General features: G+C 59.0%; 1 protein-coding gene and 1 long non-coding RNA gene across 9 annotated transcripts; one reads left to right on the forward strand and one right to left on the reverse strand.

Moving 5' to 3' along the window:
- Window positions 1–1,622: 1,622 nt before the first annotated feature.
- On the reverse strand, window positions 1,623–6,353 carry LOC125110827 (uncharacterized). Its single transcript, XR_007130739.1, has 2 exons — window positions 6,280–6,353; window positions 1,623–4,829 (listed from the first exon to the last, which is right to left on the reverse strand). It is a non-coding gene; the product is annotated as an uncharacterized LOC125110827 (long non-coding RNA).
- Window positions 4,826–27,375, forward strand: LOC125110825 (uncharacterized). Of its 8 annotated transcripts, none has more exons than XR_007130732.1 (5): window positions 4,826–7,014; window positions 8,907–8,983; window positions 11,601–11,766; window positions 12,422–24,961; window positions 26,274–27,375. XR_007130732.1 is itself a non-coding variant. In XM_047752454.1 (5 exons), the coding sequence occupies exons 2-5, from the start codon at window positions 6,966–6,968 to the stop codon at window positions 13,111–13,113; spliced, it is 984 nt and encodes a 327-aa protein (XP_047608410.1). In that variant the 5' UTR covers window positions 4,826–5,616; window positions 5,753–6,965; the 3' UTR covers window positions 13,114–15,509. The 8 variants fall into 8 exon arrangements, 1 of the variants encoding a protein (XP_047608410.1); XR_007130733.1 differs by lacking the exon at window positions 26,274–27,375 and having other exon boundaries at window positions 12,422–13,700; window positions 14,053–15,509; XM_047752454.1 differs by lacking the exon at window positions 26,274–27,375 and having other exon boundaries at window positions 4,826–5,616; window positions 5,753–7,014; window positions 12,422–15,509.

Raw genomic sequence — 27,375 nt, forward strand, 5'->3', positions numbered from 1 at the left:
ATGGTCATTTTAATAATAAACAGTACGGGGTCAGTTGGATGGCCACAGGAAAGAAATGAGTCTTGACCCCTACCTCACGTCATACACACAAATAAATTCCAGAGAGATCATCAATCTCACGGTGCAAGTGAAGGCAAAATAAAACTTCATCTACAAGATAATGTAAAGAGTCTTCGTCACCCTGAGTAGCCATGCGTTTTCTTTTAAAGAAGGCACCAAGAGCCCTGGCTGTAAAGGAAAAGATTAATACGTTGGATGACGTTAAAATGAGGAACCTCTCATCATCAAAAGACATCAGTAAAAGAGAAAAGGCCAGCGGGGTGGAGAGGGTGCATGTGATACTCAAAGCTGGCAAGTGGCTTTGTACCCAGACTATATAGGGATCCAGCAGACACACAAGAACAGGAGCCCCTTCCCCCTACATGGGCAAAAGAACCTCCCCTGCTTGTAAACGGAGTCGTGCCCCGTTTTCGGCTCTCCTTCCCGGGTTTTGACCATGCGTCCTGGATCATTGGCACGGCCTGCTGGCTGGCCTTGGGAACTGTCGAAGCCCCCGGCTCACCGTGACGCTCCCTTTCGCCGGTCCTGTGTTGCTCAGCCGTTTATTTTGCTACAAGGACTCGTGAATGCATAATACGTACCTCTCTTCCTCTTTTCTTTTGGCTTATTCACTTCTGTCCAGCTATTTTAAGACTATTTCTCTCCGGCTTCTTCTTCCCCCACCATCCCTCCCGCCGCCTCCTCCTCCTCCTTTGTTCATTTCCCTTTTCGTTCCTCCTTGTGTCGCCTCAAAACTGGTAGTTGTGAAAGTCATCCTAAAGCATCCGAAAGCCTCCGGGGAGAAGGCTCCTTCCGTGGTCTCCAGAGGCAGCGTGAAGGCTTACGGCTGGTGGCTGCTTACCTGGGGAGAGAGGTCTTCTCAGCTGTGTTCCCTCGTCTGGGGCTCCAAAGGAGGGCTGGGGTTACTGACTGAAGCACAGGCCAGGCAGTGCCTTGGTCACCGTGTTGCTTATGGGGGGCCCCGTGCCTTGGATGGTCAGCTGGATTATGACCGTCCAGTCTTACCATCATATTGCCAGCGCCCTGAGCAGACCCTTTGAGGACATTCAGAGCAGCAAGTCCCATCTGGGGGACAGGGTCCATATACAAGAATGATTCTTTGGTCCTTCTGGTGGGTCAGGATGGGGCGCAAACACGAGCACTTTATTTATTTATTTATTTATTTATGTCTTTTTAGGGCTGTGCCCGCGGCATATGGAGGTTCCCAGGCTAGGGGTTGAATCAGAGCTACAGCTGCCGGCCTACGCCACAGCCACAGCCACACTAGAATCGGGTAGAGTTAAAAATAATTCTGAGGCTCCTCCACCCGCGGCCTTCAGCACGGGGCTGGTTGACAGCCACTGACCCAAAGGGTGGGATTTTCCTCATTCTCCTCCAGGCCGTTCTTTTCTCCAGCGGCAGCATCTGCAAGGCCCATCTTTTGTTATAGTCTCTGTTGATTTTATTCACAAACTCACTTGGGCAGTGCCTGCTTCTGTAGCATAGTTGGAACACAGAACCACAGGGGACACACAATGGAAGCTCCGCAGATAGGTCTTGACTTTAAAAATTGGGGGACCACATTTAAAAATCAAGAGTTTAATGGAGCACATAGATTTTTTCGTCTTCTGAAAAACTGGACGACCTGGGCCCTTGGGGTCTCCATTCCCAGGGAACCCCAGTGGGAAGAGCGGGAGAGGGGCTTGTACCTTCTTCCACTCTCACCTTCCCTCCATCCTTCAGGACCCACCGAGCGCCCCCGCCGCCCTGGAGTCTGTGCCTTCCCAGCGTGGATGGGACAGGACTTTGGGGGCTAGCCTGGGAACCCAACTGGTATGGTTTTTTTTTTTTTAATTTATGTTTATGAAAGTATTGATTTTCAGTGTTTTCTCAATTTCTGCTGTACAGCAAAGTGCGGTACAGTAGGGCCCCATTGCCCATCCGTTCCAAGTGGAACGACTGAGTACGCCGAATGCTGTTTCAGTGGGGAAATGAATCCCAGCTTTTAAAGAGCAGATTTTGGAAATATCAGCAACACCCACTTGGGAATGCCGGCAGGAAGGGCTCTCCGCTAGAACGTGTATGTCTAGAGTGGTGGCCGGTGTCGTGTGCTTCACCTGTGCTGACGCTTGCCTTTAGCACCTAGTAGGTACTTAAGCAGTGATTTACCCGTGGGGCCACCGAGCGCCCTTTGTCTGCCCCCTCCCAGGCAGTAAACGGAAATACCTTCTCCCCCGAACCTGTCGGGTCTGCCTGAGACCAGACCTCTAGAACACTCTCTAGCCCTCAAAACTTGCATGGGGTTTGGAATCAGCCCCGGCACGGCTCCCTGTCTTGAGAGAAATGCCTTTGCTCCTGATGGAGGATCCAGCCCCTGCCTAGGAGGCCCTGATGGTGAAACAGAGAGGGCCAGAGGCCCACGCTCAGCCGGCGCTCCTGGCTGGTGCCCATAGGACTGGAGCCGGTGGCAGTGACAGAGCGCTTGCATTCCAAACCCAGGGCAAGGGCCGGGTAAAAGTTCAGCTCATTCCCTTTAAAGAAAAAAATTCTGCCTCTTTGGCATTTCCAAGTTTTGACCTAGATCAGTCAGAGGCCACGGAGCGCTCAGGATGTCTGGAGACTGTGTTTAGTTCCCGAGGCCCCAAACTGCAGAGAAGCTGGAGAGAGCCAGGGACCTCGGCGCTTGAGTCGAAGCCCTGCCTTTTCCAGCCTCCCCAGGCCTCACAGGATGGACACAGGGGGCCGGCACCTTCCCCTCGGTTCGCATTTCTCCCCGCCGCCCCCCCGGAAATCAGACGCCTCGTGCAGCACCCTGTAAACCTGCTTCCTTGTCGGCTAAGCAAACATCCTCCCATGTTTTTGGAGCTGAATCCATGTCTGCTTCCTGGTCATCCCATTTGGGTTTTCCTGTTCTGGGCGCCATGCAGGATCAGATTAATAGAAGGAAGACCTAGAATTAGGCAGAGCCATCGAAAACGACTGTTTCAATCTTAGTAAAACTGGAAGAAGCAGCAAAGGTTTAGATGAAAAGTGAAATGAAACAGAACCTCCCAATCACAGTGCTGTCAGAATGCTTTGCAAGTCAGAGTTGGTTCCTGCCGAGCCCCCGAGAAGGGGACCTTCCTTTGCATGGGCTCAAGCTCGGCTGTGCTGTGGTTGATCCACAGTCGGCCTCCGTCTGTGGGTTCTGTGGCCCCCCCTGACCCTAACTTGCTCTTGTTCCGCCTCTCGTGACTTCTCTGCCTCTTCTCTCTCGCTGCCACCCACCCGTGACATCTCCATCGCCATGGCAGTGAGCCGGCACGTCATTCACCAAGTTCGGGTGATGGGCCAGTGCCGGGCTGAGCCCTGCTTCCTTCTGCTTCTCCCTCCTGAAGCAGGAGGCTCCCTGGCAGAGCTCAGAGCCCTTTGTTTATCTGATCCTGGGCTCTTGGATAAATCAGGAATGTCCTGACATGAACTTAGGCATGTTTTTCTTCCATGGAAAAGGAAACTACGGCAAATGGTATTTAAGTGGGCAGAGGACCATTCCGGGGGACTTGCTCTGGTGCCATCAAGGCCACATTCCTTTGGTCATCAGACCAGTAGGTGACTTCTTTATTGGCATGCTCTACCCTGGAGCCCAGAAGGTGTGAATTTGAAGCACTTTCTCCCCTGCTGAGAGCCTGGCACACCGCTCTGGGCTTCTTTTAAAGCTGTGGCGTGCCACGGTTGTCTTCCAAGTGGTCTTCTTTCTGCTGGGTGAAACCTTGGCCCAGAGTTGTTGCTTGATGAAGCCTGCTTGGGAGGCGGGGTATGGCCTCTGGTTCTCAAGCCGTCTTGAAGTTGCCAGCACCTCGGTGTGATACACTTTAAGTCGGCCACGCCAGGACCCACACACGCCTCCCACTTCCGATCAGGGCGAGGCTCTTGTGGTACCATGGGTTGTCAGGAACCTTTGCGGTCTGCCTTCTTTGGATGTGGCGCTATGGGAACCCAAGACGCCCTGGGTCCGTCCGGGTATACGGGGTCCAGGGAGTTAGCAGGTGAGCTGTTCTGGGAACATTTCTGAGTCTGGGGGCAGGGCAAGCTTGGGAGCTGTGTGCTTTGATGCCTGGAGACCTGGCAGCATCCAAAAATAACCCCGGTCAGTTTCCAGAGCCTTGGTGGGAAACCCCCTCCCTGTTGAGAGTTTCCAGGTATGTGAAGGCTATCCAGTACCAGGTAATACCAGGTATGACTGTGGCGGGGGCAGCGGGAGCTGGGCTGGTGGGTGCTCGTCTCCCTTGGCCACCTGCCCCGGAGAGAGGAAGCCAGTCGTTGGCCACTCCAGGTCCCGGCTTGGCGGCCACTCTGTTTTGCTGCTTTTCATGGTGTCAGAGGCTCTTCTTGGGAACAAATGACTCAGCAACCTGAATCTCTGAGACTGAGTAGCCTAAATGCCTTTTGAGGAGTAATAGGACGTAGCCACCTAGGCCCTCAAATTCAGAGCCCAGGAAGAGCGGAGGTCCAGACTGCTTCTCCTGCAGATGCTTTAGGCTGCTGTTCAGTTTGCTGTTTGGTTTGGTTTCTCCAGTTCCTGCCCCAGTAGAAGGATCTCACTCATGGGGTAAGCAGGCCGTGTTTTAATTACGCTTTTTGTCCTTAGGAAATTCCAGGGAGAAAAAAGTCCTGGTTTGTAGCCAGAAAAGCAGAAAACAACAAAAATCAGCTACGGCTGTAATTGTGGACGTGTCTGTGGCAGAAAGAGTTAATGGGATGGTAGTCCTGAGGGCGGGGAGCGTCGTTTTCCTCGGGCCCAGGAGAAGCTCCTATGGTTCGAGAAAAGATGACGCCACATTTAGCATGGGACAGCCCTGTCTGGGTTCCGGGCGCCGTCGCTCACAGAGTTAAGCCAGTCTTGTGGCTGGGGAGCCCCCAGGGAAGGCATGGGCCTGCAGGGACCAGGCCCTCTCCGCCCCAGAGCACCAAGGTCTGGGGTAAAAGAGGGGATGAGAAGTGTGGCCGGGGAAGTGGAGTGTAGGCCCAACTCTTTTTGCCTTGTTTGACCAGCCTTGGCACTGCCCTCCGGCTCTCCAGGGGAAAAGCTGCAGTTCTGCTCTTGCAACACAAGGAGCAGACTGGAGAATTTAGATCTGCGTCACAGAGCTCAGAGAGAGAGAGAGAGAGAGGAGAGAGAGGAGAGAGGGGGAGAGAGAGCGAGCGCTCGTCGATAGGTCTGCTAGCAACAGCCGTGCTGCAGCAGAGAGAGAGAGAAATCAAGAAACAAGTCATAGCAACACCGGGCACCAGGTTCTGCCAGCTCACTTGCCAAGGGCTCAGAAATCTGCCGTGGCCGGAGGCCTCTGGGTGGCCTGGCTAAGGGGATGACACGCAAGGTGGCACGGGCGGTTCCCGCGGGGAGGAGGTGGGGCCGCGGTGGGGGCAGGGGCGGGACAAGAGATTTGGGGGCGACGGGGGACGGTTTAATGGGACCAGTTTCTGGAACATTCGGGACTGCGGCACCTCACGGCCGACCGGGATCTGGGTCTGCGCAGGCGACGATGGGTGGTCCGATGGGCTTCAGGACTTGATGGCGTAACCCCCTTCTTACCCCACGTACGTATTTGCTGGGATTGGGGGCCATGTCTGCGTATGTGGGTGCTCTGTCTTTCTCACCTTCTTTCTCGCTTTTGGCTATTTTTTTTTTTCCTTTGAGGGAGGGTTTTTTCCACTTTAATTTCTTTTCCTTTAGTGTCAGCTGCTCCAGCCTGACCGGGGCAGAGAAGAGAGGAGCAGACCGTCCCTGGCGGCCCACCTAACCTCCCAGCCTTTACCCCCATTTCCTTCTACCAGACAGATAGACGGACTGGTTTCCCAGGTTGTCTGGGTGTCAGCGTCTGTCTGTCCATCTGTGTGGTTCTCAGGTGGAAGGTAGGGCGTGAGAAGTGCTGGGAGGAAGGCGAGGGGGGCGGCTTTCCAGGGGTTGCCTTGCTAAAACGTTCGGCCCTGGGGATCTGGGTCTGGTGGGGAGCCCGTGGGCAGGATGGGGCGTGGGCCGGGAGAAGCGGGGGCACGCGGGTAGGTTTGTCACTGCGTAGTTGGGGAAAGTGGGGACTGGTGACGCAGTCACTGTGGGATCTTGTTAGGCGCTCTGGGGGGACAGGTAGTGGGGCTGCCGGGACCTATAGGGCCAGCTGAGAGGGGTTAAGGATGAGCTGAGAAGGGAAGCTAGCATTTAGAGATTAAATGTCATCCTTTTGGCGTTGGAAAGTTGTTTACCTTGCGCTCTCTGTGTCTCCATGTTGGCACCCTTCCAGTTCACATGTGATGGCCTTCCTTGTACTGCTGCATCATTAACTAAGTGACTGAGCTGGCCTTCCATTGGCCAGGGGAGGGCTCTCACGCCAGACACTTCCTCTGATTGGTGGGCGGGCCAGTGGCAGGTGAAAACCTCTTTTTGATTGGCTGAAGGCAGGGTATCAAATCTGAATTTGCATTTCACTTGCTTAAAGGGGAGGGGGAGAAGCCCAGCAGCCTTCTAAAATCTGTTTAGGGGTGTGCGTATGCTCCTGCGCGTATGCTTTCTTCTGACTGACCAGTTGAAGCCTCTTCCTGTGCCTTTTTAATTATTTCAAGCGCTATGAGGAAGAGGAGCCGAGAGCTCCCCAAACTTTTTTTTTGTTGTTGTTGTTGTTGGGGCGAAGGTTGAGGAGATGGGAGCGCAGGGGGATGACCAAACTGGAAGGAAATATTCGTTCTTTAGTTTGGTGTCAGAAAAGGGAATTTTCCAATCAGCCACACCTCAGTGTTGCGGCAAAATAATTCTTGGCTCCCCTGGAAACGCATGGGCAAGGTAGGGCAGAGCTGCTGCTGCCACCACCCTCGGCTTCCTGCTGACTCTGGGCCACTCCCCGGGGACAAGAGATTTGCATTGACGTCCCGGGCTGTCCAGAGCTGAGCCCATTATGGGAGGACCTGCCTTCTGGAAGCTGCTGCTCCCTGGTGCTCAGAAAGGTGAGGATGAGGACTGCCCCGGGCGCTGTTCAGAAACTGCGTATTTGGTGGGATTTCTGGGAAAGCCACGGGACCACGAGGCGTCTGGAGGTCCGAGGCGAGAAGGGTTTGTCATCCTGGGGTGTGAGGAGAGTGAGGGCAAAACTAGGGCAGCAGGCTGCTCGCCTCTGATTGCGAGGGGAGGACCTGGGGAGATCGGGGTCCCGACGCCCCTTCCAGGCCGTGTCGCAGTGCCCGCGTCTGTGGGGAGGGGGTTCCCGAGCCTTGCGCAGTGGCCCCCACCCGTGACTGCGCATCTGGGAGCGCACTGCGCCCGGGTCTCCGGCCTAGGACAGCACCGCCCTCCTTATTACATAACCGAGGGCACGGCTGTGCCTTCTCGGCCCTTCCTCGCAACCCTGCCTCCTGGTCCCCCCCCCCCCCCCCCGGCCTGGCCCGGCCCGGCCCGGCCCCTGGAGCCGGGGAAGGGGATGGGGGAGCAGGGGAGGACCTCACGCCCTTGGGGGGCGAGCTCCGGTCCGATTGGTGGCAGAAGTGGGCTGCGGTCCCTGGCTTGGGGTAGGAGCACAGAATGTCCTTCCAAATGCCCCGTGTCCCCATGGGCCTCAGGACCTCTCGAGGGTGGGGGTGATGCCCTCTCTTCCTTGTGCTTTCTGCCCTGGGGAGGGAGTTTCTGAAGGGAAAGCTGACAATTGCGAGCGTAAGGAAGGGTGGGGGGGGCGGGGGTCGTCCAGTCGGTGGGGAGGTGGTTGGCAGTTCCCCCCTCTGGTCTCTGCCTTCCCCTTCCCTGGCTGGTTGGTGACATTTGGGGGCTCCTTTATCCCAAAGCTGCCATTTTGGTGCTGGCCTCCACCGCGGTGGCGTTGGTGCTCCTGGTCCTGCTGTGCCAGTTCCGCAGAGTGGGCGGGGGGCGGGGGCGGTGACGGAGGAGGGAAGGGGGGCCGCAGCGCGGCGGAGGCGGGCGCAGTGGTGGCTGCCGCAGTGAAGGTGGCCCCGGGGACAGGACCGCCCTGTCCCCCGCCCTCGGACGCCGCCCCGGGTGGGGGTTCCACTGGCTGGGACCCTGCTTTGCCAGAGCCTGGGCTCTGCTCACCCAAGGCCGGGGTCTCCCCTGCCTGCCATCATCAGCCTGAGGCTTAAAGCCGTCTGGGGGAGAACCGGGCTGGGGGGCCGGGGTGGAGGCAGAAATGGGGCAGCTCCTCAGATGTGTCAGACCCAAGGCTTGTGTTCCCCACTAGGCTCTGGGTCTGGCAGCCCCCCCCCGTGGGGCCGGGGGGGCGTCCACGGCAGCGCGGAGGGTGAGGCTGGGTGGCCGTGCCTGTGGTCGGCCCTGCCCTCGCTGTCCCCCATGTCCCTGCGGGGCCGTGGTCCCTGCGGTGGCCTGTCCCCCCCCCCCCCCCCCCCGGGAGCAGCGGCCATCTTGTCCTTCTTGCTGAGACATTTAAAATGGTTTCTCGGCGTTTCCAGCCTGGGCTCCCTTCCCCTAGCAGGATGCCGGAGGCCTCGGTAGCCGGCCTTCTCCTCGCTTCCCTGTGCCCTCCCAGCTCTCTGAGCTTCCCCAGGTGGACCCCGCATTCCAGCAGAACCAGGAGCCTTCTTCGGCTGGCTCTCTCGCGCCCTGTCCTCACGAGCGGGGCGCTGCGGCCTGCCGGCCAGGCACCCACCTGCGGCGGTCCCGCCGTCTTCTGACGCCTCCCACAAGGAGCAGTCCTCGAAACCGCCCCTGCCCTCCTCAGCCAGACGCCCCTCTGCTTCCTGCCTCTTTGAGGCTACTTGACCTGTGCCGTGGTTCTTTGTGGGTGTCTTCTGTCCCCGATGAGATGGGGAGCTCCAAGACGCTGGGGGAGAGAAGAGAGGGAACACCTACCTGTTGGGGGCTTTCTGGTTGCCAGGTACCACGTCGGGCTCGTTCACAGCGGCTGTTTCATTTGTGCCTCATCCCACCCCTGCGAGGAGCGGGCCGTGGCCGGTAAGTGTGCTCTGATTGTGACTAGAACCCTGGCTTCTCAAAGCCTTTGCACTTTGCTTCTCTCAGTCGTCGGGGTCTGCAAGATGCCTCTTAGAAGGTCGAGGCCCCACAATGTGTCTATTTAAGGAGCTTTCCGAATCCCTGAGGCTCTGTGGACGCCCGGGTGGCTCATGTCCCTGCGCCCAGGGTCTGGGTCACGTAGCTCTTGCAGGCCCTGCTGCCTCGTCAACTTCCTCCTCTTTCTCGAGGCCAGGTTCACCCCAGATGACGGGGCTTTTCGGTAACTGAAGTTGACGGAGTAACACACTTCCCTTATCCCGGTTGCCTTCTTCTTAGAAGAGGAGGCGGGGGTGGCGTGGGCTGTAGCATCTTCGGAGCAGGATAAAGCAGCCCTGGAACCCGGAGGTCAGTGGAGGCCGTAGAAGGCAGGAAGCAGAGACGTTGCACTTGGCCACACCTAGGTTGGCATCACAACGCTGCCTCACCTTAGCCGGGCGGTTTCAGACCAGTCATTTGGGTTTTTTTGTTTTTGCTAAGTCTTCGTGTCCTCAGCCCACGGGATGGAGCCACGCTAACTGCTCCACAGAAATGCCCTAAGCTGCTGCCAAGCCGGTAGGTTCCCAGCAGGGAATGATGCAGCTCCCTTCCCTCTGCCCAGGTGTCTTCTGGGCTCCTAAGGAAGGAACAGGCAGGTGGCTCGGGAAGACATGAGGGAGGGGAAGCCTGCCTGCCTTTGAGGGTATCTAAGGGGCGGCAGGGGAGGAGACCACCAGGCAGTGTGCCCCTGAAGCCTGCGTGGCAGTGCTTTTCCCCCTCCTGGAGCACATATACCCCCTTTTGCATCAGGAGCTTCTGCATCGGGAAAACGCCATGGGAACGGAGCCTTGAGCATTGGTGGTGGCAGAGTGAGGGTTAACCAGTGAGCCTTCCTGGGAGCTTTTTGATGCCAGGTTCGTTTCCAAATGCAGCGGTGGCTGCCTGCTTCCTGACGCGATTGAATCCCGTGGGAGGGGAGTTGGACACCCCGAAACCCCTCGTCACCAGTTCCGGGGCTGCAGAGCAGAGAGTGACGACAGCCCGTGAGTCGTCAGCCGACGGCAGCGGGGACCCTGGTGACGGCTGCTTTGTTGTTTTTTTCCTCTTTGGATGATGACTCAGTGTGTCGGGAGCTGGGAGATGGAGCACTCAGCCGAGCGGCCAGGACGTTCTGTCAACATGAAAGCAGCAAAAACAGCTTGTCGGGGCTGGGAGCTGACCCTGGGCTGGGGTCATTTTCAGGAAGGGCTTGGCAGAGGGAAGGACAGCGCCAGGCATCGGGTTGGGGGCGACGTCCAGTAACTCATGAGGGCTCTGTAGACCCTTGAATTTGAGAATTGGAAAAGAAAACGCAGCTGTTTTGTGCTACTAGGTGAGCTTGGCCAGCGGGATCCCTTCTTGAGGTTCTCTCTCTGGTCCCTAAGGCGAGACCTCTTCCCAGGTCCAGCCGTGGCTCCTTGCCTTGAATGGAAGGCAGGTCCCTTCTTGGGGTGGGGTGGGCCCAGCTTTGCTAGCGCCTGTCCTGGGGATGGTGTCGCCTCTGCTGGTGTCTCAGGAAGACAGTGGATCCCCATGGGCGGCCTGGAGACCAGCGCTTGGGCAGCCTGCTTCAGACTCGCCTTTCCTCGCCAGCCCAAGTCAGAGCTTGTCTTCCCCCCTGCGTCCCCCTCCCTTCCTTCGTAGGTGACACGGTGGGCCTCGAGCTCCTGACCTCTGGGTGTAGCTGCGTGGCATCATGGCGGCTCAGGGTTCCAGGCCCTTCTGGCCTCTGCGGCACTGCGCTAGGTGCGCGTGACATCCCCGCCCCGCCCGCCCGCCGTGCCTTCCTGGGCGCAAGAGAGAGGATGGGCCTCCACTGCCACTGAGTCTCGGCCGAGCCTTGTCCCCAGTGTCTGGTCGCCCCTCTCTCTTCCCCCATGGCAGCCAGCATCTAGGCAGAGGGACACACACCTTGGGGGGCCCTGGCTCTGGGGCTCTCGGACCCCTTCCCGTGTGCCATTTTTCAGCCTCACGCTTTCCTGAGGATGATACCAGCGCTAACATTTGTCGCTGAGCGCCTCCTCCTCTCCCCAAGGACCTCCCCGCCTGACTCATTTGGTTTCTAGGAGTGGCCCTGGGGCCTTGGGAGCCAGAGGGAGCAGGGGAGTGAGAGGGGTGGGGGGTGGGAGCGGGCCGAGCCGCCCGGCGCAAAGGCAGGCCCAGCTCCTTGGCGTCATGTCTTTTTCAGCCTGGGAAGAGAGCAACTTGACCTAAAAACAAGTGTATCTCTGTGAGTGTTGGGTCCTTTGTGGCTCCTTGTCCTGAAGCTGTGCCTCTGATGAGAGCCCAGGGTCTGTGTTTCAGAGAGGTCTGGGGTCCCTCAGGCTCGTTTTTAGAGAGGTGATGCGTGGGCGTGAGGAGACCCCGTGCCCACTGCGACTCGCCTTTCTCTGGGACGCAGGGCCCGGCAGGTCTTGCTTCGGTCGTTGGATGGGGAGCCGCAGCGGAGGGTGGAGTCCTGGGGCCACATAGCAAGTGCAGAGGGGACCCGGACTGCCGGGTTGGTCCTGGGCGCTGAGCCCCCTTCACTTCTTCCCTGCAGAGAACTCCGAGGAGCTCAGCTCTGCGAGTAGGTGACGCCCTCTCGGAGACACAGGCTCAGCCGCTGGTGGTGCTGGTGTGCGGGCCATCGTGTGGGATGAATGGGCGCCCGTTTGCATGTATTTGGAACAAAAAGAAGGAGATGCCTGGCAGCCTGGCGCTCTGCAGTAAGTATTTCGTCTGCGTTCTTTTCTTTCTTCCAGCGTCGGAAGTGCGTAGCTGTGTATCGAGCCCCGCCAGCTGCTGTGCCCTCTCTGTTCTTCCCCGCACACCCCCGCCCTTGGTCCTCCAGAAGAGAGGACTCGATCGATGTTCTTGTGCTGCGGGAGAGCTGCGGAGAGGCTGGACCTCAGGGTTCAGCCCCCACACGTCCTCCTCCCATTCAAGAGGAGTCAGTGCTCCCAAAACGGAGCCAGAAGGCCAGGCCCTCAGAGCAGCGTGTTCGTGGGCTGAATGGAAGGGTCCTGCCGGTCCCACTGCCCCAGCAGGGGCCGAGGCTCTCAGGTGGCTGGCGGGGGAGGGGGCCTCGCCAGCATCTAGCATGGTTCTCTGCCAAGTTCTAGCTCCAGATCTCTGGGCCGGTAGGAGCCTAGACTATATATAGCGTTGTGCTAAGCAGTTCTTATCAGACGTGTCTGCCCTCCCTGCGGGGAGGAGCTGTTCTATCAGAGAACCAGAACCTGAAGCGCGAGCCCTCTCCATGGGGCCTTTTCCTCCAGGAAGGGGTGTGTGTGTGTGTGTGTGTGTGTGTGTGTGTGCACGCGCGTGTGCATGTCTGTGTCTGTTCAGGGCTGCCACGCTTGCTTTCCTTTCCCCGTTTAGATGCTGGTAGATTATTCAGAACCATGTGGATGAGGGCGCCGATGCAGGTGAGCGCCAGGAGGGGCTGGGGCCGCGTGGACACTGGGTTTGAGGCGAGGCCGGGCGCACTGCGGCTGGCAGCGCCGTGTGGCTGTGGGGTATCTTCCCGGGTCCCTGTTTGCCTAGCTCTGCCCCGGGGTGTCCTCTGGCCTCTCTTCTTTCTTTGGACCTCCTGTCCCCCTGCCCTCCTCCAGCCTCGCTTTGAGTTTCTGGAGGATGTGTGCGGTGTGGTCATCCGGAGCTTGTCTGCTCTCCGCCCTCCCTCACGTTGGGGGTTTCTGGAAATCTGGCTTGACTGGCAGTGTCGTGCTGGGAGGGACAGGGTTTTGGCCTCCTCCCTTTCGGGGGGCGGTGTTGAGCCCCCCTTTTGTGCGGCTCAGGTACCGATGGATGTGACGTGGTCCCGGTCTTGTGAGCGAACCATCACCAGGCTGCTTATTGGAAACCACGCGCAGCCAGGACCATCAGGGCGCACCTGCCCTGCCTCCCAGGTGAGCAGGTGCGCATCGCCCGTTCCAGCCCGCCCCCGCCCCTGCCCTTCACGTGGGGGGTGTCGGCCTTATTCAGGCGGCAGCCCTCAGAGCTCTCCATTCACAGTCTCCCAGACAATCGCTCTCTTCTTTCCATTTCTCCTCCTCCTGGCTTTTCTGTGAATGGGTTAGTAGCCAGCGAAGGCCCAGGGCAGCCCAGTGACTGGGCCCTGGACGTGTGGGAGACGGCAGGGTGGCGGGGTATGCTCTCCCTGGCCCCCCGCCTCTCGCAGGAGGTTCTGGATGCTGACCCCTCAGAGGAACCGGGAGTCTGCCCGGGAACGGGGCCTTCTCGTCCCTGTGGCGTCTCCTGTTCTAGAAGCTTTTAGTCTCGTGGGGTCTTAGCCTAGGGCTGTGGTCTGGCGCGGATAGACTCTGGGCTGCGCAGTGGACTTGGGGCTCTTTCAGTAGTTTGGGTATTTTTTTTTTTAAGGGAGTGGCTTTTTTCCTCTATGCCCTCATTGCCTTTACTTAAAAGAAAATTTCTGGCCCAGTGAGAGCCATGGCAAAGCATCTCCAGGCAGGTGACGTAGAAAGGGGTTTTTTCTCTTTTTTTCCTCTGCCTCACTTGATGGCTGGTCACAATAACAGCAACGGTGATTGAAGACGCTGAGGGCCTGCCGAATGCGGGGGTCTGTCGCGTTACGGAGACGGGGCACAGAGCAGACTGTGGGCGCGTCCACGTCCCCAGGAACTCTTTCTCCTGTCAGGTAGGCCCCTGCCCGCTTCTGGACCACATTCTGGTAGGGCTGGGGGCAGTGAGCTGACGGCAGGTTTATCTGGGGTCTAAGGATAAAAGGGGATAGGACTGGGTAGTTCGATGGTGCCCTTGGCTAATTTTAGGGGTACCCTTGGGATCCCAGCTTTCTGCAAGTGCCTCGTGCAAGCGGGCGTTGCCCCCGCCCCACCTCCGGGGAAACTCTGGTGCATTTCCCCCCCAGTGCTTTGCCTTCTCCCCTCCCATCAGAGACGAGGCTCAGAGTTGGCTCTGAGGAGCCTGAGATCCCCGCCCCGTGAGGAAGCCAGGGCCCTTTGGAAGGGACTGATGTCTCTTCCTTCAAGGAATTTGATGAGACTCAGCCCCTCCAGCAGTCCCACGGGGGGACGGCCAGGGGTGTTGGACCTGGACCGTGAATAAAGAGGAGAGACCAGCTTTGCTGCAGCTGGGGACGTGGAGAGGAGCCGGCCAAGTCCCTCAAGATGTGTCGGCGAGAGCCTGGCCAGCACTGGCTGTGGGGCTGGACCCAGATGGAGCTGCTGGCCCTGCTCAGGAGCCCATGGCCCTGCTCAGGAGCCTCTGCTCCCCCGAGCTGCGCGTCCCCAGACCTGGCTCGGCAGCTGCCGCCCTCCTCCACGGCCCTGCCCTTGGCTGGATGGAGAGCACCGGGGAGCAGCGCACGGGGAGGCTGGCCTTGGCCTCGAGCTGCAGCTGTCTCTCCAGCCTCTGGTGCTCCCAGGATTGGGGCTGGTGCTCCCAGGATTGGGACTGGTACTCGCCTGCTCGTTTCCCCAGCTCGGCCCCTCCCATTCTCTCCTTCCTGCTCCGCAGCCTGGCTTCTCCTGACATGGCATGGAGCGTGGCCTGTCAGAAGGTCGGGTAGCAGAACAGGCAGAGCCCTGAGAGGAGCTGGACGGAGGCTGGCGCTTCTTTCTTGACCTTTGATCTCTGCGGTCTGGGGGCCAGGAGGCAGAGTGGGGCCTTTCCAGCTGGGGTCCGCCGGAGGTTAGCAGAGCTGGGAGCCCCGGAGCCGACGGTGGGGCCCTGCCGGGAGGCCGGGGAGGGAGGGGCTCTGCCAGGGGATCTGATTGGTCAGCAGCTTCTTATTCCACTGGATCCTGGTCAGGTCAGGGCTATGAATTGTTTAATGCGTATCTTGCCCTGGCCCCTGGCGCGAGTGCCCCGAGGCTGCAGCCGCAGCTGTAGAGAGGCTCTGTACCTCGGGCTGGTCACTTTTTGGGGCACGTCGCCTCCCTCTGAAGTATGGGAGAGCGAGTGCCTTTTGCGCTCGCCGGCTGTCTGTGGGAGGCCCTCGTCCTGCATTGCTTTTCTGGGACGTGGAGTGTCTGGTGAGGGAAGCGCAGACTGGGCTGGGTTTCGCGCTAGCTCCTTCCCCAGGAGCTGCTCGTGGGCTGACGAGGCCAGCGAACGCCTCCAGGCCCCAGGCCTATGGGAGCCTGATGCAATAGCGGGGAGCCTGGGCGGGGGAGGAGGGGGCTGAGGATGGAGAGAGCCACGCCGGGAGATGGCTGTACAGCGTCTGACCACAGGATCAAGGCCAGCAGGGGTAGGAGGATGTGTCCAGTGTCCAGCGAGGGCTGCCCGCTGTGGCTGAGTGGACACGGGTGTGCATGGAGCCCAGATCGGGGTCTGTAACGCGGCCCGAAGGCCCGAGACAGGCAGCGGAGCTCTCCGCCTGCCACCCAGGGCGAGGGGGACTGACCTTAGTTAAGAAGGCTCCCCTTGCTTATTTGATCCCTCTTCAGAAGAACTGCATAAAGGAGCTGTTACTTCCCTTTTATGGTTAAAGACGCTGTGATTATTACGTGACTTCACCGAGATCACACACTCGGTAGGTGGCATGGTTGAGGTTGAAACTCAGATGCTTCTGATTCCAAAGTCTGTGCCGTTTCTTCACCGTCTGTGGCTGAAGTCAGACATTGCGGGAGCCAAGACCCTCAGGGGGTGGGCAGCCAAGCCAGCTGACGGGACCCAGAGTGAAAGGCCAGGGCCCGGGGGGCTTTGCAGTCACAGAGTCGGAGTTGGAGGCACCACGTCTGTTTCTGCGGAGGCAGGGCCCCGCTGGGATCCGTGGACACGTAGGCAGATGCATCCCTTCTCCACGTGTGTCTTCAGTCTCTGCGGTGTCTCAGCCGGGGCCAGCGAAGGCCAGTTTCTGCTCCTGGGCAGGTAGGTGCTCGTGCGGGGAGAGGTCGTTAATAAGAACAGAGAATCAACAGTAGAGCAGACGAGGTGGAAGAGAAGGACACCCCTGCCTACGAAGGGGGCCCAGGTGTTGGTCAGGATGGGGAGCTGAGACCGGGAGGACCTGGGCCACCTGGGCAAAAGCCATGCTGATCGAGCCTCCAACGTGAGCTGACGCAGATGCTCCCCCCACGCTTTTTCTAACAGCCGGGAAAGCCCACCCGAGGCCGCGTAGCTCATGGGCCCTTGCGGTGAGTCAGGAATCGAGGTGGCAGTAACCGTCGAAGCGCTGGTCTCCGGCAGAGCGGGGTTCCTTCCCTTCGCCGTGGCTGCCCTGCTCTTACACCTCCCACCCTCCCCAGGTGCCAGCTGGCCCTCTCCCGCAGCCTGGTCACCGTGCCCCTCTCTCGTCCCCGCAGCCCAGGGGGACACTCAGGTTCGGTCTTTGCCAAGTCACTAGTAAAACTCGTGCCAGCTCGGCCTCTCCTGCCGGAACACGTCGTTCCAGATTATTGTGCCACAGGGAGGGGACAGGAGGAGGGCGGGGAGGAGGGTCCCCTTGCGTGGGACTCTTGGACCAGCTTGGTGTCTCGAGAGTTGAGGCAGGTTGGTGGCTGCAGACGGGGAAGGGGACGTTTCCTGTGGGCAGCTCAGGGCTCAGGACTTGTGCCCTGTTTGGAGGGCAGCGGCTGCCGGGCCCAGGGTGCGCCAGCCCCTGCGACTCTCCCGCTTCAGCATCCCAGGCCTGACACCTGGCCCACCCCGGCCACGGAGGCTGCCGCTTGCTGCCGGCGGGCTGATGCTGCACAGGCACAGGGACAGGATGCGGGTCTCAGCAGTGGGCGGTGGGGGGGTGGGAGTGGCAGGGAGCATTCAGACGAGTTGGCAGGCCTGGGTTCTGGCTCCCTTGGCACACACCCGCTCCCTTTGCCTCTTGGACCTCAGTTTCACTCTCTCTAAAGCAAGAGTGGACGGAATCATCTTGGAGGCCTGCTCACGCCGGCGTGGGGCTCCCTGGATGGGCTTGCGGCTGATTCTTAGCTAGAAACGCGGGATGAGGGAAGAACCTAGGTCTGAGGTACAGGAAGCAGGCGTGGGGGGACTCTGAAGACCCCTCCGAGAGCAGCTGTGCGCCTGTCTTCCGAAGGGACACTGTTGGCATAAATTAGGGCGCGCGGGTGGAGACAGCTTTTGAAGGACCCCTGCCCCCCAGAAGTGAGTGGAGAGAGTGAAGGTAGCGTGAAGGTGGCAGACAGCGAGCCTCCGTCTCCCACCAAAAGGCTCGTCTGGAGCTGGGCCCTGTGGGAGCTGCTGGGGACCTGCTGTGCTCCAGGAAAGACATGCCGTCCTACTGGCCCTAAATCCTGGCTGGAACTCGGGACTGCAGGGCCCTGTGTCCTGCCTCCCCTGAGGCATCCCTTCAGGGTCTCTGCCCCTTTGCCAACAGGCAGTTTCCCTGTATGTGTAGCCTTCCTTTGCCGTGTGGTTGTTTGAGTCCTTCTATTACAACAAAAAAAGACAAGAGAAGAAAACAGAAATATCTCGGAGCCACCAATTCCATTTTGGCTTTTTAGTCTTGAGGCAGTCTCTATTTAGTATTAATTTTTTTTTTCTTTTTTGGCCCCACCCGTGGCATGCAGAGGTCCCTGGACCAGGGACTGAACCCCCGCGCCACAGCAGTGACAACGCTGGAGCCTTCACCTTCCACACCACCAGGAGCTCCTTGAGGTACTCTTTAAAAGACAGCAAACCTGAAGCACACACAGCAGAGCCCAGGGTCCCAGGCCCTTCTGGCTGTTACACAAGGCCCGGCTTGGGCCAGGGGTGGCGGGGCCCTGGCCCCGCTTCTCCCTGGCAGCTCAGGGCCTGCTGTCCACTCTGTGTGGGTAGGAGCCCTGAGGCTGGGGCACATACCGTGCAATGCACTAGACAGATCGCAGAGCTTTAAAAATAGCTGCGTTCCTCCATGATGCTCTCTGCTCGCCCCTCTGCTGGACACTGAGCTGGACTCATAACTCTGAGTCCAGCCCCGCCCCCCCCACCCCCCGCACCTCCAGGCTAGTGTGGGGAGCAGGGATTTGGGCTGGGCCGCAGGCTGGAGAGGAATCAACTAGCAACCATCGTCTCCCCGCACCCCGTGTGATGTTTCGTGGTTCTTTTCACGTTTGCCAGCTCTTGTGGTCCCTACACAGTGCTCTGGGGACAAGGGGTAGCATTAGCCCTGTAGCTGATGAGACCGAGCCAGAGAGAATCCTGCCAGGATCTAACTGCTTGTACCTACTTAATTTGGGACACCTGCCCAGGTCCCCTGACTCTGGTTGTCATGTCCTTGGGTTCGAATTGTGTTCCTCCTTGACCGTGGGGCAGGGCAGGGATGGGGGCGGGTCCTGGGCCATTGACCTGACCTCTCCAGGCCTTTGGGTCCCTTCTCTATATTAGCGAAGGGGCGCCTCAGAATATCTGGGTTCTCCTGTTATCCGCTCTTTCAACTTCTGGGTGCTCTTGTGAAAACTGGCTTGCAGTCCTCGGCTGGGAATCCAGCCATTCACTGTGCGTATCTGGTGAGGTTTCCTACCTTTGAAACTTCTCGAATACGGCTGCTTCATTCTGACCCATCTGGGTGGCACGTCATGCGTGTGTGCACACGGTCCTGTTTCCGCTGAGTAGCCCTCTTAGAAATGAGCCTCATCGCGAGGTCCTCGAGATTTTTCCATCAGATTTTTAAAGTACGCCCAGAGCCTGGCCCAGGATGTACCTTGTGTGTATGTTACATGTCAGTTAGCTGCTTGACACTCAGAACCTGCTGCAAGAATTGGCTCACGTACACTGGAAAGTAAGATACTGCAAACACTGGCCTCAGCTCTGGTTGTTTGCATCATGACTGGCGAGAAGAAGTGGGCCGTTCCCGTGGACAGGAAGGTGGGCCGGAGTGGTCTCGGGGGCCAGTGTTCCCTCCCTCTCCGAGGGGTGCTGAGGCAGAGCGGCGGCCACCGGGCTCCTTGGCTGGGTGGCCCTCTGCGTGATCGTCATCCGTAGACCCGAACTCCTGGGTGGGAGAAAGTGTTCGTTTGCAGCACCTTTAGCCGTGGTGGCTTAGGCTTCATCCCTTAGCCTCATGGTGTCCCTTGCGGAGGGACTGGGGTCGGACAGGGGCAGCGTACGTGTCTGCAGACGTCCACCCACTCGTCTGCCTGGAGCGCAGCCTCAGCTCGTAGAGCGGCCCCGTGATGGGGAGGCCACCTGGGAACTGCTCCGGGGCTGCCGCCTTCAGCAACTGTGCGTGTGAAGAGGTGGCACATCCGACGCTGTTCACCTGGAGGTGGGGACGAGGGTGGCTGGACCTGCTGCCGGGCGGGTGACATTGGCTGGACTTCAGGGACAACTGTGGCGTCTCCTTGGCTGCAGGCTTCCGGAAGAGGAGACTTCTGTATCTGAGAAAGGGAGCCTGGGCATCCCGGACAGGGTCCTTCCAGACCTGAGTCCGAGGCCACCACAGAGCAGCACGAGGCGTGGGAGCCGGGATCTGGCTGGGGCTCCGTCTTTCCTTTCTGTCCCTGAGGCAAGCCTGAGCCCGGGCTGGGCTCCTCGTGAGCGCTGTTTCTCTCGCAGAGAGAAACGTCTTGACCTGACCCTCTAGGACGGGTAGGGTTGCAGACAAGCAGGGGAGACAGCACACCGCCCTCGTCCCTGCCAGGAAGGAGCCCCGAGTGGCTCTGATCCTGCATTTGCATCAGCACCGCCGCCAGCCCTGCCGACTCCTTCCAGTCGTAGGGACCTTTGACAGACACGTGAGACGTGAGGGAGAGTGTGTATGGTGGGGGGTGGGGGGGCAGAACAGGAGGCTCCCCGGGCAGAGCCGGAGGTCGTTGGCTGGGAAAAGGCCGGAGATGGAAGGTGACAGTCTCGGGGCAGGGGCGTCCCTCGCTCTGGCCCCCCCAGCATTGCGGGTGTGTGTCGAAATGGGCACACTCTTTAGTGTGACCCTGGGCCAAGATCAAGCAGCTCGTCACCAAGTGAAGGTTGTATGAAATACAGAAAGTCGCACATCCTTCCGTCTCACGCTGCCTGCGGATTTAGCATCTAAAGGCGGGCCAGGTGGGAAACCCTTCCCTGGGCGCCCCTGTGTGTCACGTCTCGCTTCTTTTCCCTCTTTCACTCTATCTCCTTTCTTTTCTGCTCCCCGCTCTCACTCCCTGCGCAGGTACACGGGAGCGCTTGTCCTTGGGTTTGTCTGTGTTGTCGTGTCTTGGGGTACAGCTCTTCCAGTGCCTCTGACGTGGCGGAATGGCTTACCTTTACGTCCGATGTGAACAGAGCCCAGGCTCGCTGCAGAGGTGAGAGACGTCTCTGCGAGGGCGCAGCTCCCCACCTGGTCCTGGGGCGGGTCGTGCAGACCCCTCAGGAGATGGAACTCGAGGGTGACCTCGCGGGGCCAGCTCGGCGCCCGTCATGCCTCCTCTCTGGGTGGGGTTGCCCACCCCTCAATCCCACAGCCCTGTGAGCCGTTTCTTCTTCTCAGCTTGAACCCTGAGAAGTGGCCTTGAACATCTGAGACCACACGTCCCCTGCCAGGTGAACAGGAGGCCGCGAGGGAAGAGAGGGCCTGGGATGGGGAAGAAGGGAACACGGGCTTCTGGCCGCTGGCCTCTCTCCAAGACAGGTGGACTCTGCGTTCAGAAAGGAGCTCATTTCATCTCTCAGCCCTAAGTGGCCGCTATTTGCGTTTTCTCTCCTTCTCGCTTTCCCTCCTCCCTCTCCCTCGCTCCCTCCCCACCCCCACCCTGGCCTCCAAAAGAATTTAATCTGCTGGACAACAAACAATACTGTTATAAAACTTTGAAAACAAGAGGGCGAGGCCTCCCTGACAAGGAGAAGGGCATGCCGGGTAAGAGCCCAGGGAGTCTGCCAGGCCCGAGAAGGAGCCAGGCCAGAGCCCAGTGGGCTGGGCACCTGGGCGCCCGCCCCCTGCCCAGCCCACCAGCCGTGCCATCCCCGGTCCAGAGGGGAAGGAACCGAAACCAAAGTCTTGGGGCGAGAAGCGCTCGAAAAGGGGAAGTGGTGCGTGTTCCCCTCGAACCAATCTGGTGGGAATGCACTAGACTGTGAAGCTCTCCCCCCCCCCCCCCCGCTCCTTCTCCCCCCTCCCTCCTCTCCCTGCCTCCTCCCTCCGCTCCCTGTTCCAGGTCCTGAGACTGGCAGGCAGAGGTCCTGATAACAGAGCGAGGCTGGCACAGCTGTGTAGGTACAGCCGGCCGGGCCGGCTGCAGGGGAAGCAGGAGAGAAAGGGGTTCCGAGTTGGCCTCAGCTTCCAGACCTGCCCTCTGTCCACCCAGCCTCCCTTCCCCCCACCTGGGGAAGTGGAACCAGGTCACGGGGCGGGGTGGGGCGGGCCCGGGTCCACGTGCTTCTCCAGGTGTGTCCCCAGGTACCGGGTAGAACTGCGGCTGGGAGGTTAGTGGGTACGTGCCAGGCTTCCTGGTGCCCGCCAGGGGCCGTGCTCCCCGGAGGATGTGACCCGAGGAGAGGCTCTGCTCCCCTTCCAGAAGGGCTGGGAGATGTGCCTGTGGCCAGGCACACCTCTGGAAAGGCTCCTGGGGACAGAAACCTGCTTCTCCCACCAACAGGTGTGCGGTCCTTTGAGTGGGGCTCCTGGTGGGATCTTGCACCTGCGAGTGACTCGTGGTGGCGGAAGGAGGGGGTGACCCAGCCCTGCCTGGGAAGATGGGGAAGCTGGGCTCTGGGCATCTCTCCCCCAGTGTCCAGAGTTAGACCTCAACTGAGCCTAAAGTGTCACTTCCGAGTCCAGCTTCCTTGGGTCAAGTGGATGCTTTGAGGGAAGGGGAGCAGTGTTGGTGGTTCTCCTTCAGATCTGCCTTGCTTTGGACCCGTGAACTGCGGTGAGCGCTGTGCGTGTGTGTGCGTGTGTCTGTGCGCCCGTGGTAGACCTGGGCACACTCCCTCTCCCACTTGTGGAAAAGCACCCCCTCCCTGAGAGTAGGTCAGGGCTGTGCCCACCTTCTGCCTGGGTTCAGCCATGCATGAGGAGCGGGGAGGCAGCCTGGATCCTGTCTTCACCCCCTGCCTCTTCCTCCCCTTCGCTGCCACCTCTCCTGCCGCCCTCCCAGGCCCCGCGGCATCCCCCGGGCAGGGTACGCACGTGCCCCCTCCTGGCCAGCCGGCCATCCCGACGAGGGCCTCTCTGCCCGTCCTGCGTCTGGGGGGTCGCGACACCTCCAAACCCAGGTTTTTGCTGGTGGTGCAGAGGAAGGGCTGGAGGGCTCCATGCTCCTGCCCCGAGAAGAATCAGGATTTTGCTGACACGGGGCCTCCGAGGAAGCCGAGGCGGTGGTGACTTTTTGCCCCGTTACCGCGACAGGCATTTGGGGGTTTCACTGCATCTGGAGCGTGTCATCCCCACTTTGGGATCCGGGGCCTGGGACGTGTGGCAATCCCTGGAGGCTGAGCCCCGCTCTGGGTGGGGCAGGGGGCCCCCGGCTCCGGCCTGAAAGAGCCAGCTCCCCGTTCCCCCCACCCAGCCCCCTACACACAGATCGTTCATTTTATCACCCTTTCCTCTGATTCATTCGCCGCAGCTCGTTGGCAGCAGGCCCCACCCTGACAGCTCAGGACAAAGCATGCGGGGCCCTGGGCTGGGGCTGAGGGACACGAAGCTGGGCCAGGCCTCTCGGTGCAAAGCACAATGGTCTGGGGCGCACACAAGGGCACACCCCTGGTCCCCTTTTTCGAAAGGGCCTTCTCTGGCCCCTCTCTCCCCCGGATGACTCTTCCTCGCTACCAGGAGCCCCGAAACCAGCATTCCCAGTGGCAGGAAGATGGATGACCAGGCTCCACTTCCCCGGCTCCTCCCCCGCTCTGGCTGGAACTTGCGTCAGGCCCATAAGTCGCTGTGACTCAGCACCCAGCCGGTGGGGAGGGAGGGAGAAGCTGCTGCCTCGCAGGAACCTTCCTGGCGTTCTGGATTTGAACACACGGTGGTAGCGCAGAACCAGCCAGCAGCATTATGTTCTCAGAGGCCAATATCTGTTTGTTCTGTGGGTTTGCACACGGATTTCACAAACAAGGGTTCACTTCCTTCTTGCTTTCCTTCTGTGTTATTTGGGGGTGGGGTGGCACCACGCGGGCCATCAGATTTTGGGGACTTGAAACGACACAGACGGCGTCGTTTCTAGGCTGCAGGAGAAGCTCTCCTTGCCATCTAGATTCGTGTTTAACCCCCAGATGTTTGGTTTCCTTTTTAAAATCGTGTCAGACTCTGCATGCCTTTAGACAAAACATGGCCCATCCGGGTCACTTATTTCTGTTGCACGTTGTTGCTGCTTCTGTGTCTTCAGCTTCCTGCCCGACCCCTCTGTGCATTTGAACATGTCGTGACGGGCCTGTGCCAGCCCCGCTCTTTCGGGATGGACACTCCCAGGCCCGTTCCAGGAAAGCACAGGCCAGTCCCCGGAGCCCGGGCTGAGCAGGAGTCCAGCTTGCTGTGTTCCAACCCCCTGTGCAGGTCAGGGGGAACCTTTCCTCCACCCTTGGGTCCCTGCCCAGGCGGAGCAGTGGAAAAACCTCCAAAGAAAATATGGGCATAGAAGTAGCCTTGGGTGACACTGTGGCCCCCAGACCCTCTTCCTGCCCAGCGGTACCTGCAACGCTGACACAGCTGCTCATCGGGGGTGACTTCCCTCGTGGGCAGCCTCTCCCCCGTGGGTCAGCTCGGATGGCGCTGCCAGGCTCCGGCCGGAGGATCCTGCCCCTGCCTTTGCCAGCAGAGCCCTGGGGGGGCCGGGGCTGCTGCTTCCAGATCAGGGTGACCCTCAGGGTGGGTGCCAAGAAGAGCAAGCCGCTTCCAGCTGCTCCTCACCACCTGGCCACACGCAACTAGGGAACAAATGCAGCCGCTGGTTTCGGGTGAGTCACTGCTCGGCTGACTTGGAGAGAGAAGCCTGGTGCTGTTGGGGGGCTGCGACCGCAGCAGACCCTTTTATCCGGGGGACTGGAGGGTAGAAGCTTCGGGTCCTAAGATGCCTCCCCCCACCCCCCTTCTTTTGGAATGTTTACAATGATGCATTCTTAATGACTTTTGTCTCTTCTTCCAGAGAACCAGGAGCATTTTAGAACTCAAGAGTAGGGCGCCCAAACTCTGGTTCCTGTCTCTAAGCTCCCTGGGCGCAGCCTCCCCTCTGGACTCAGGGCGGACGCTTCCTGGGTGGCAGGGGAGACGTGACCGGACGACCTCGGTATGCTCTGAAGGAAAAGCAGCGTCACCAAGAGCCAGCCCAGACCGGGAGCTCTCCCAGGACAGGCTGGCTGGGCGAGACCTGGAGGCGGCTCCAGGCCACCAGGCTTCCTTGGGGGAGGGGCTGGGGGAGGGCTGGTGTCACGGGAGAGTGGATGCAGAGCATCCCAGGACGAGGGAACCGCATGTGCCAAGGCCTCGCGGTGGAGGAGGAGGCGGCAGCCTGGATCATCCAGCGACTCCTGGGACCACATCTTAGGATAGGGTTTGTGGGGAGTGGCAGTTGGGCATTGCCAAGGCAGGAGTTTGGCTGACGTGCCGAGCAGGAAAGCTGGGAGTGCCCAAATGCCGCTCTCCGACCCCCTCGTGTCTGTAGGAGTCAGGCCCTACCGCAAAACAGTCATTAGCCCTCACTCCCGACCCTCAAGCCTTAGCAGTCACCTGATCCACAACCGCTCCTGCCCTGCTGATGGCAGGTGTCCTCACTCTGAGCCCTGCAGGCAGTGCCCACCCCCAGCCCCAGTTCTCTTATCTGTGACCAGGACCTCGCCAAACACCAGGGGCTGCAGAGCTCAGCGTGGATGTCAGGATCCCTCAGGCGTGCAGCCCCAGCGCAGCAGGGCGTTCATCCCAGAGGCTTCCCCACTCCTGCAGCCGCGTGGTGGAGACGGCAGAGGCGCCAGAGGTGCAGGAGAACAAGCACGTACCAAAGCCCCCGGCCCTGGCAGGACCAGGCGTGCGTCCACCTCCGCGGGGGTTTAACAGGTTGTGCGGTCAGCAGCGTCCCCTTCCACGCAGAGGTAGGTATGGTCGCGGATTCCGCCTGCACTCAGTCCTGCTCAAAATGAAGTTCAGGAGCAGAATGAGGTGATAGTCCGGCCACAGAGCAGGCGTCAGTGGGCAGGGGGCAGGAACACAGACTTTGGCCTTAGACCTGGAGCCCCACCGTTCACCAGTCATGGGACTGTGGGCAGGTTTTTGCACAGCGCCGAGGCTCTGTCCTTCTCCTGCAGAAGTGGGAATGAGACTTGCTCTGCCAGACTGTTGGGGGGTGTCAGGAGCACAGCTTGGTGTTCAGATTTTATTTCCTCCTCTTCCCTAGAGCAGTGCATGATGTTATTTCCAGGAGGCATAAAAATACAAGCCTCTCTCTAGAGACCTAGAGAATTAGGAGGGGATCTGAGAGATACAGCTTCTGTGTCTCGTCTTTCTCCTGGTTATGGAATCAGGAGCAAAATGCACACATAGCTTCTTAACTTCAAACTACTGAAAAAGGTGATGCAGATAGGAGGTGGGAAATCTAATTTGAACACCATTTGCAAATCTTTTAAGACAGAATTTAAAGACAACACAGAACAAAACCTCATTTTTGGTGTGTGTGTGTCTTTTTGCCTTTTCTAGGGCCACACCCGCAGCATATGGAGATTCACAGGCTAGGGGTCTAATCGGAGCTGTAGCCACCGGCCTACGCCAGAGCTATAGCAATGCCAGATCCAAGCCGTGTCTGTGACCTACACCACAGCTCACGGCAGTGCGGGATCCTCAACGCACTGAGCAAGGCCGGGGATCGAACCCGCAACCTCATGGTTCCTAGTCAGATCCATTAACCACCGCGCCACAACGGGAACTCCAAAACCTCATTCTTACCTTAGAGGGTTTTCTATGTTATACAGTGATAGGACACCAGTTTTTTGTGTCACAGTAGCGTCTAAATAAGACGGGCAGTTAGTGGGGTCATGTCCTGGGCGCCGGCTGTGGCTGGGAAGGAGGAGCCCGTGCTCTCCCTGACCAGGGCACACGGAAGAGGCGCCTGGGCTCACGTGAACGTCTCCTTAGTGCAGTGGTTATGGCGCCTTGAAGGCGGATGACGGTGTCCCTCTCCTGATGACGTGAGAGAACATCGGGAAATGCCTTCCAAAGCAGAGCAGCGCAAGCGTGAATACTGACACTGTGTAGTAATAGCTTTCACTGTTTTATTTCATCTCATGCAATAATAATATATAGGGACTGGTTGCGGAATTGATTGAATTAGCCTGGAGTTCCTGAGTTTTGTATTGCGATTGTCTGTCTCTCTGAGTTATCAGCCATGACTTTGCTGTTGCCTGAATACAGCTTTGTAACTCTCCTCTGTGCCTGCACATGGATCCACATTTCTGCCCGGTCACCAGTGGAACTGCAAGAAGATAGTTCTGCTCGAGACAGAGGCTGGGCCTGCCCATCTCATCTCCCTTCTTTCTTCAGTGACACCCTCTTCTTCTGGAAGCTGGTTTCACATGGTGGCTTAGATTTTTCCATCTTTGTATCTAGCACCATTTGAAATCAGTGTTTTAGGAGTAAGAATTGCAGCACAGCCAAAGGCCAACTGCAGAGGAGCAGCTGTTCTGGGACCAGCTCCCCCCGCCTCCTCCACCTGAGCCGGTTCAAGAAAGGAAGAGCCGGAGCAGCGCAGCACACGCTCGAGTGTGTCGGGCGGTGCAGGGGGACAGTGCAGGGTGGGAATCGTTCAAAGGAAACGCAGGGGCTTGAGCAGGGCCGGGGCTTGCGAAGGTCTTCGTGTGCACAGGTAGCAGCAGCCACCAGCCGTAAGCCGCTGGTCAGACGTGTGCGCGCGTGGGTGGGCCGTGCTGAGCTGGGTGCTCCACGGCCGCAGGGACGGGAAGGCTGTGTCCCGGGAGGATTGTCGCGTCGCAGCCACAGTGTCCTCCGGCTCCTAGCTGCCTGGAACCTTCAGCTGCAGGTTCCGCACAGCTGAAATCGGACCTGCCTCCTGCAGTGCCACGGTGCTGGACCCCACCGAGCCCCGCTGGACCCATCTCTTACACAGGCTGACCGATTTCTCCTGGTGTTCAGAGTCTGTTTTTGTCTAGCACCATTTGAAATCGGTTATGATGTAGGGGGAAAAGCAGCAGCTTCGAGGCCTCACGCCACGTCTGGTCGGCGCAGCCTGTGGCTCCTGGAAGATGGATGGGCAGAGAGAAGGGAAGGAAGATCACGCTTCTTCCTACTAACTTCTTTAACTACATCTACAGGGCTTTGCGCAGGAGTAATAGATCATGAGATGGGTTTTTGAAAACAAATCCGTAGTATACCTGATGCCCTCGGTTTGCTGAAGGGTGACTGTGCTATAAACTCTATAGATTGGTTGCTGTTGAATTATCTGTTAAATCTGTTCATGCATCGTAACCTTAATAAATGTTCTACTGTATTCAATTTA

This window comes from Phacochoerus africanus, chromosome 11, assembly GCF_016906955.1.
Source record: "Phacochoerus africanus isolate WHEZ1 chromosome 11, ROS_Pafr_v1, whole genome shotgun sequence".
NCBI lineage: Eukaryota > Metazoa > Chordata > Mammalia > Artiodactyla > Suidae > Phacochoerus > Phacochoerus africanus.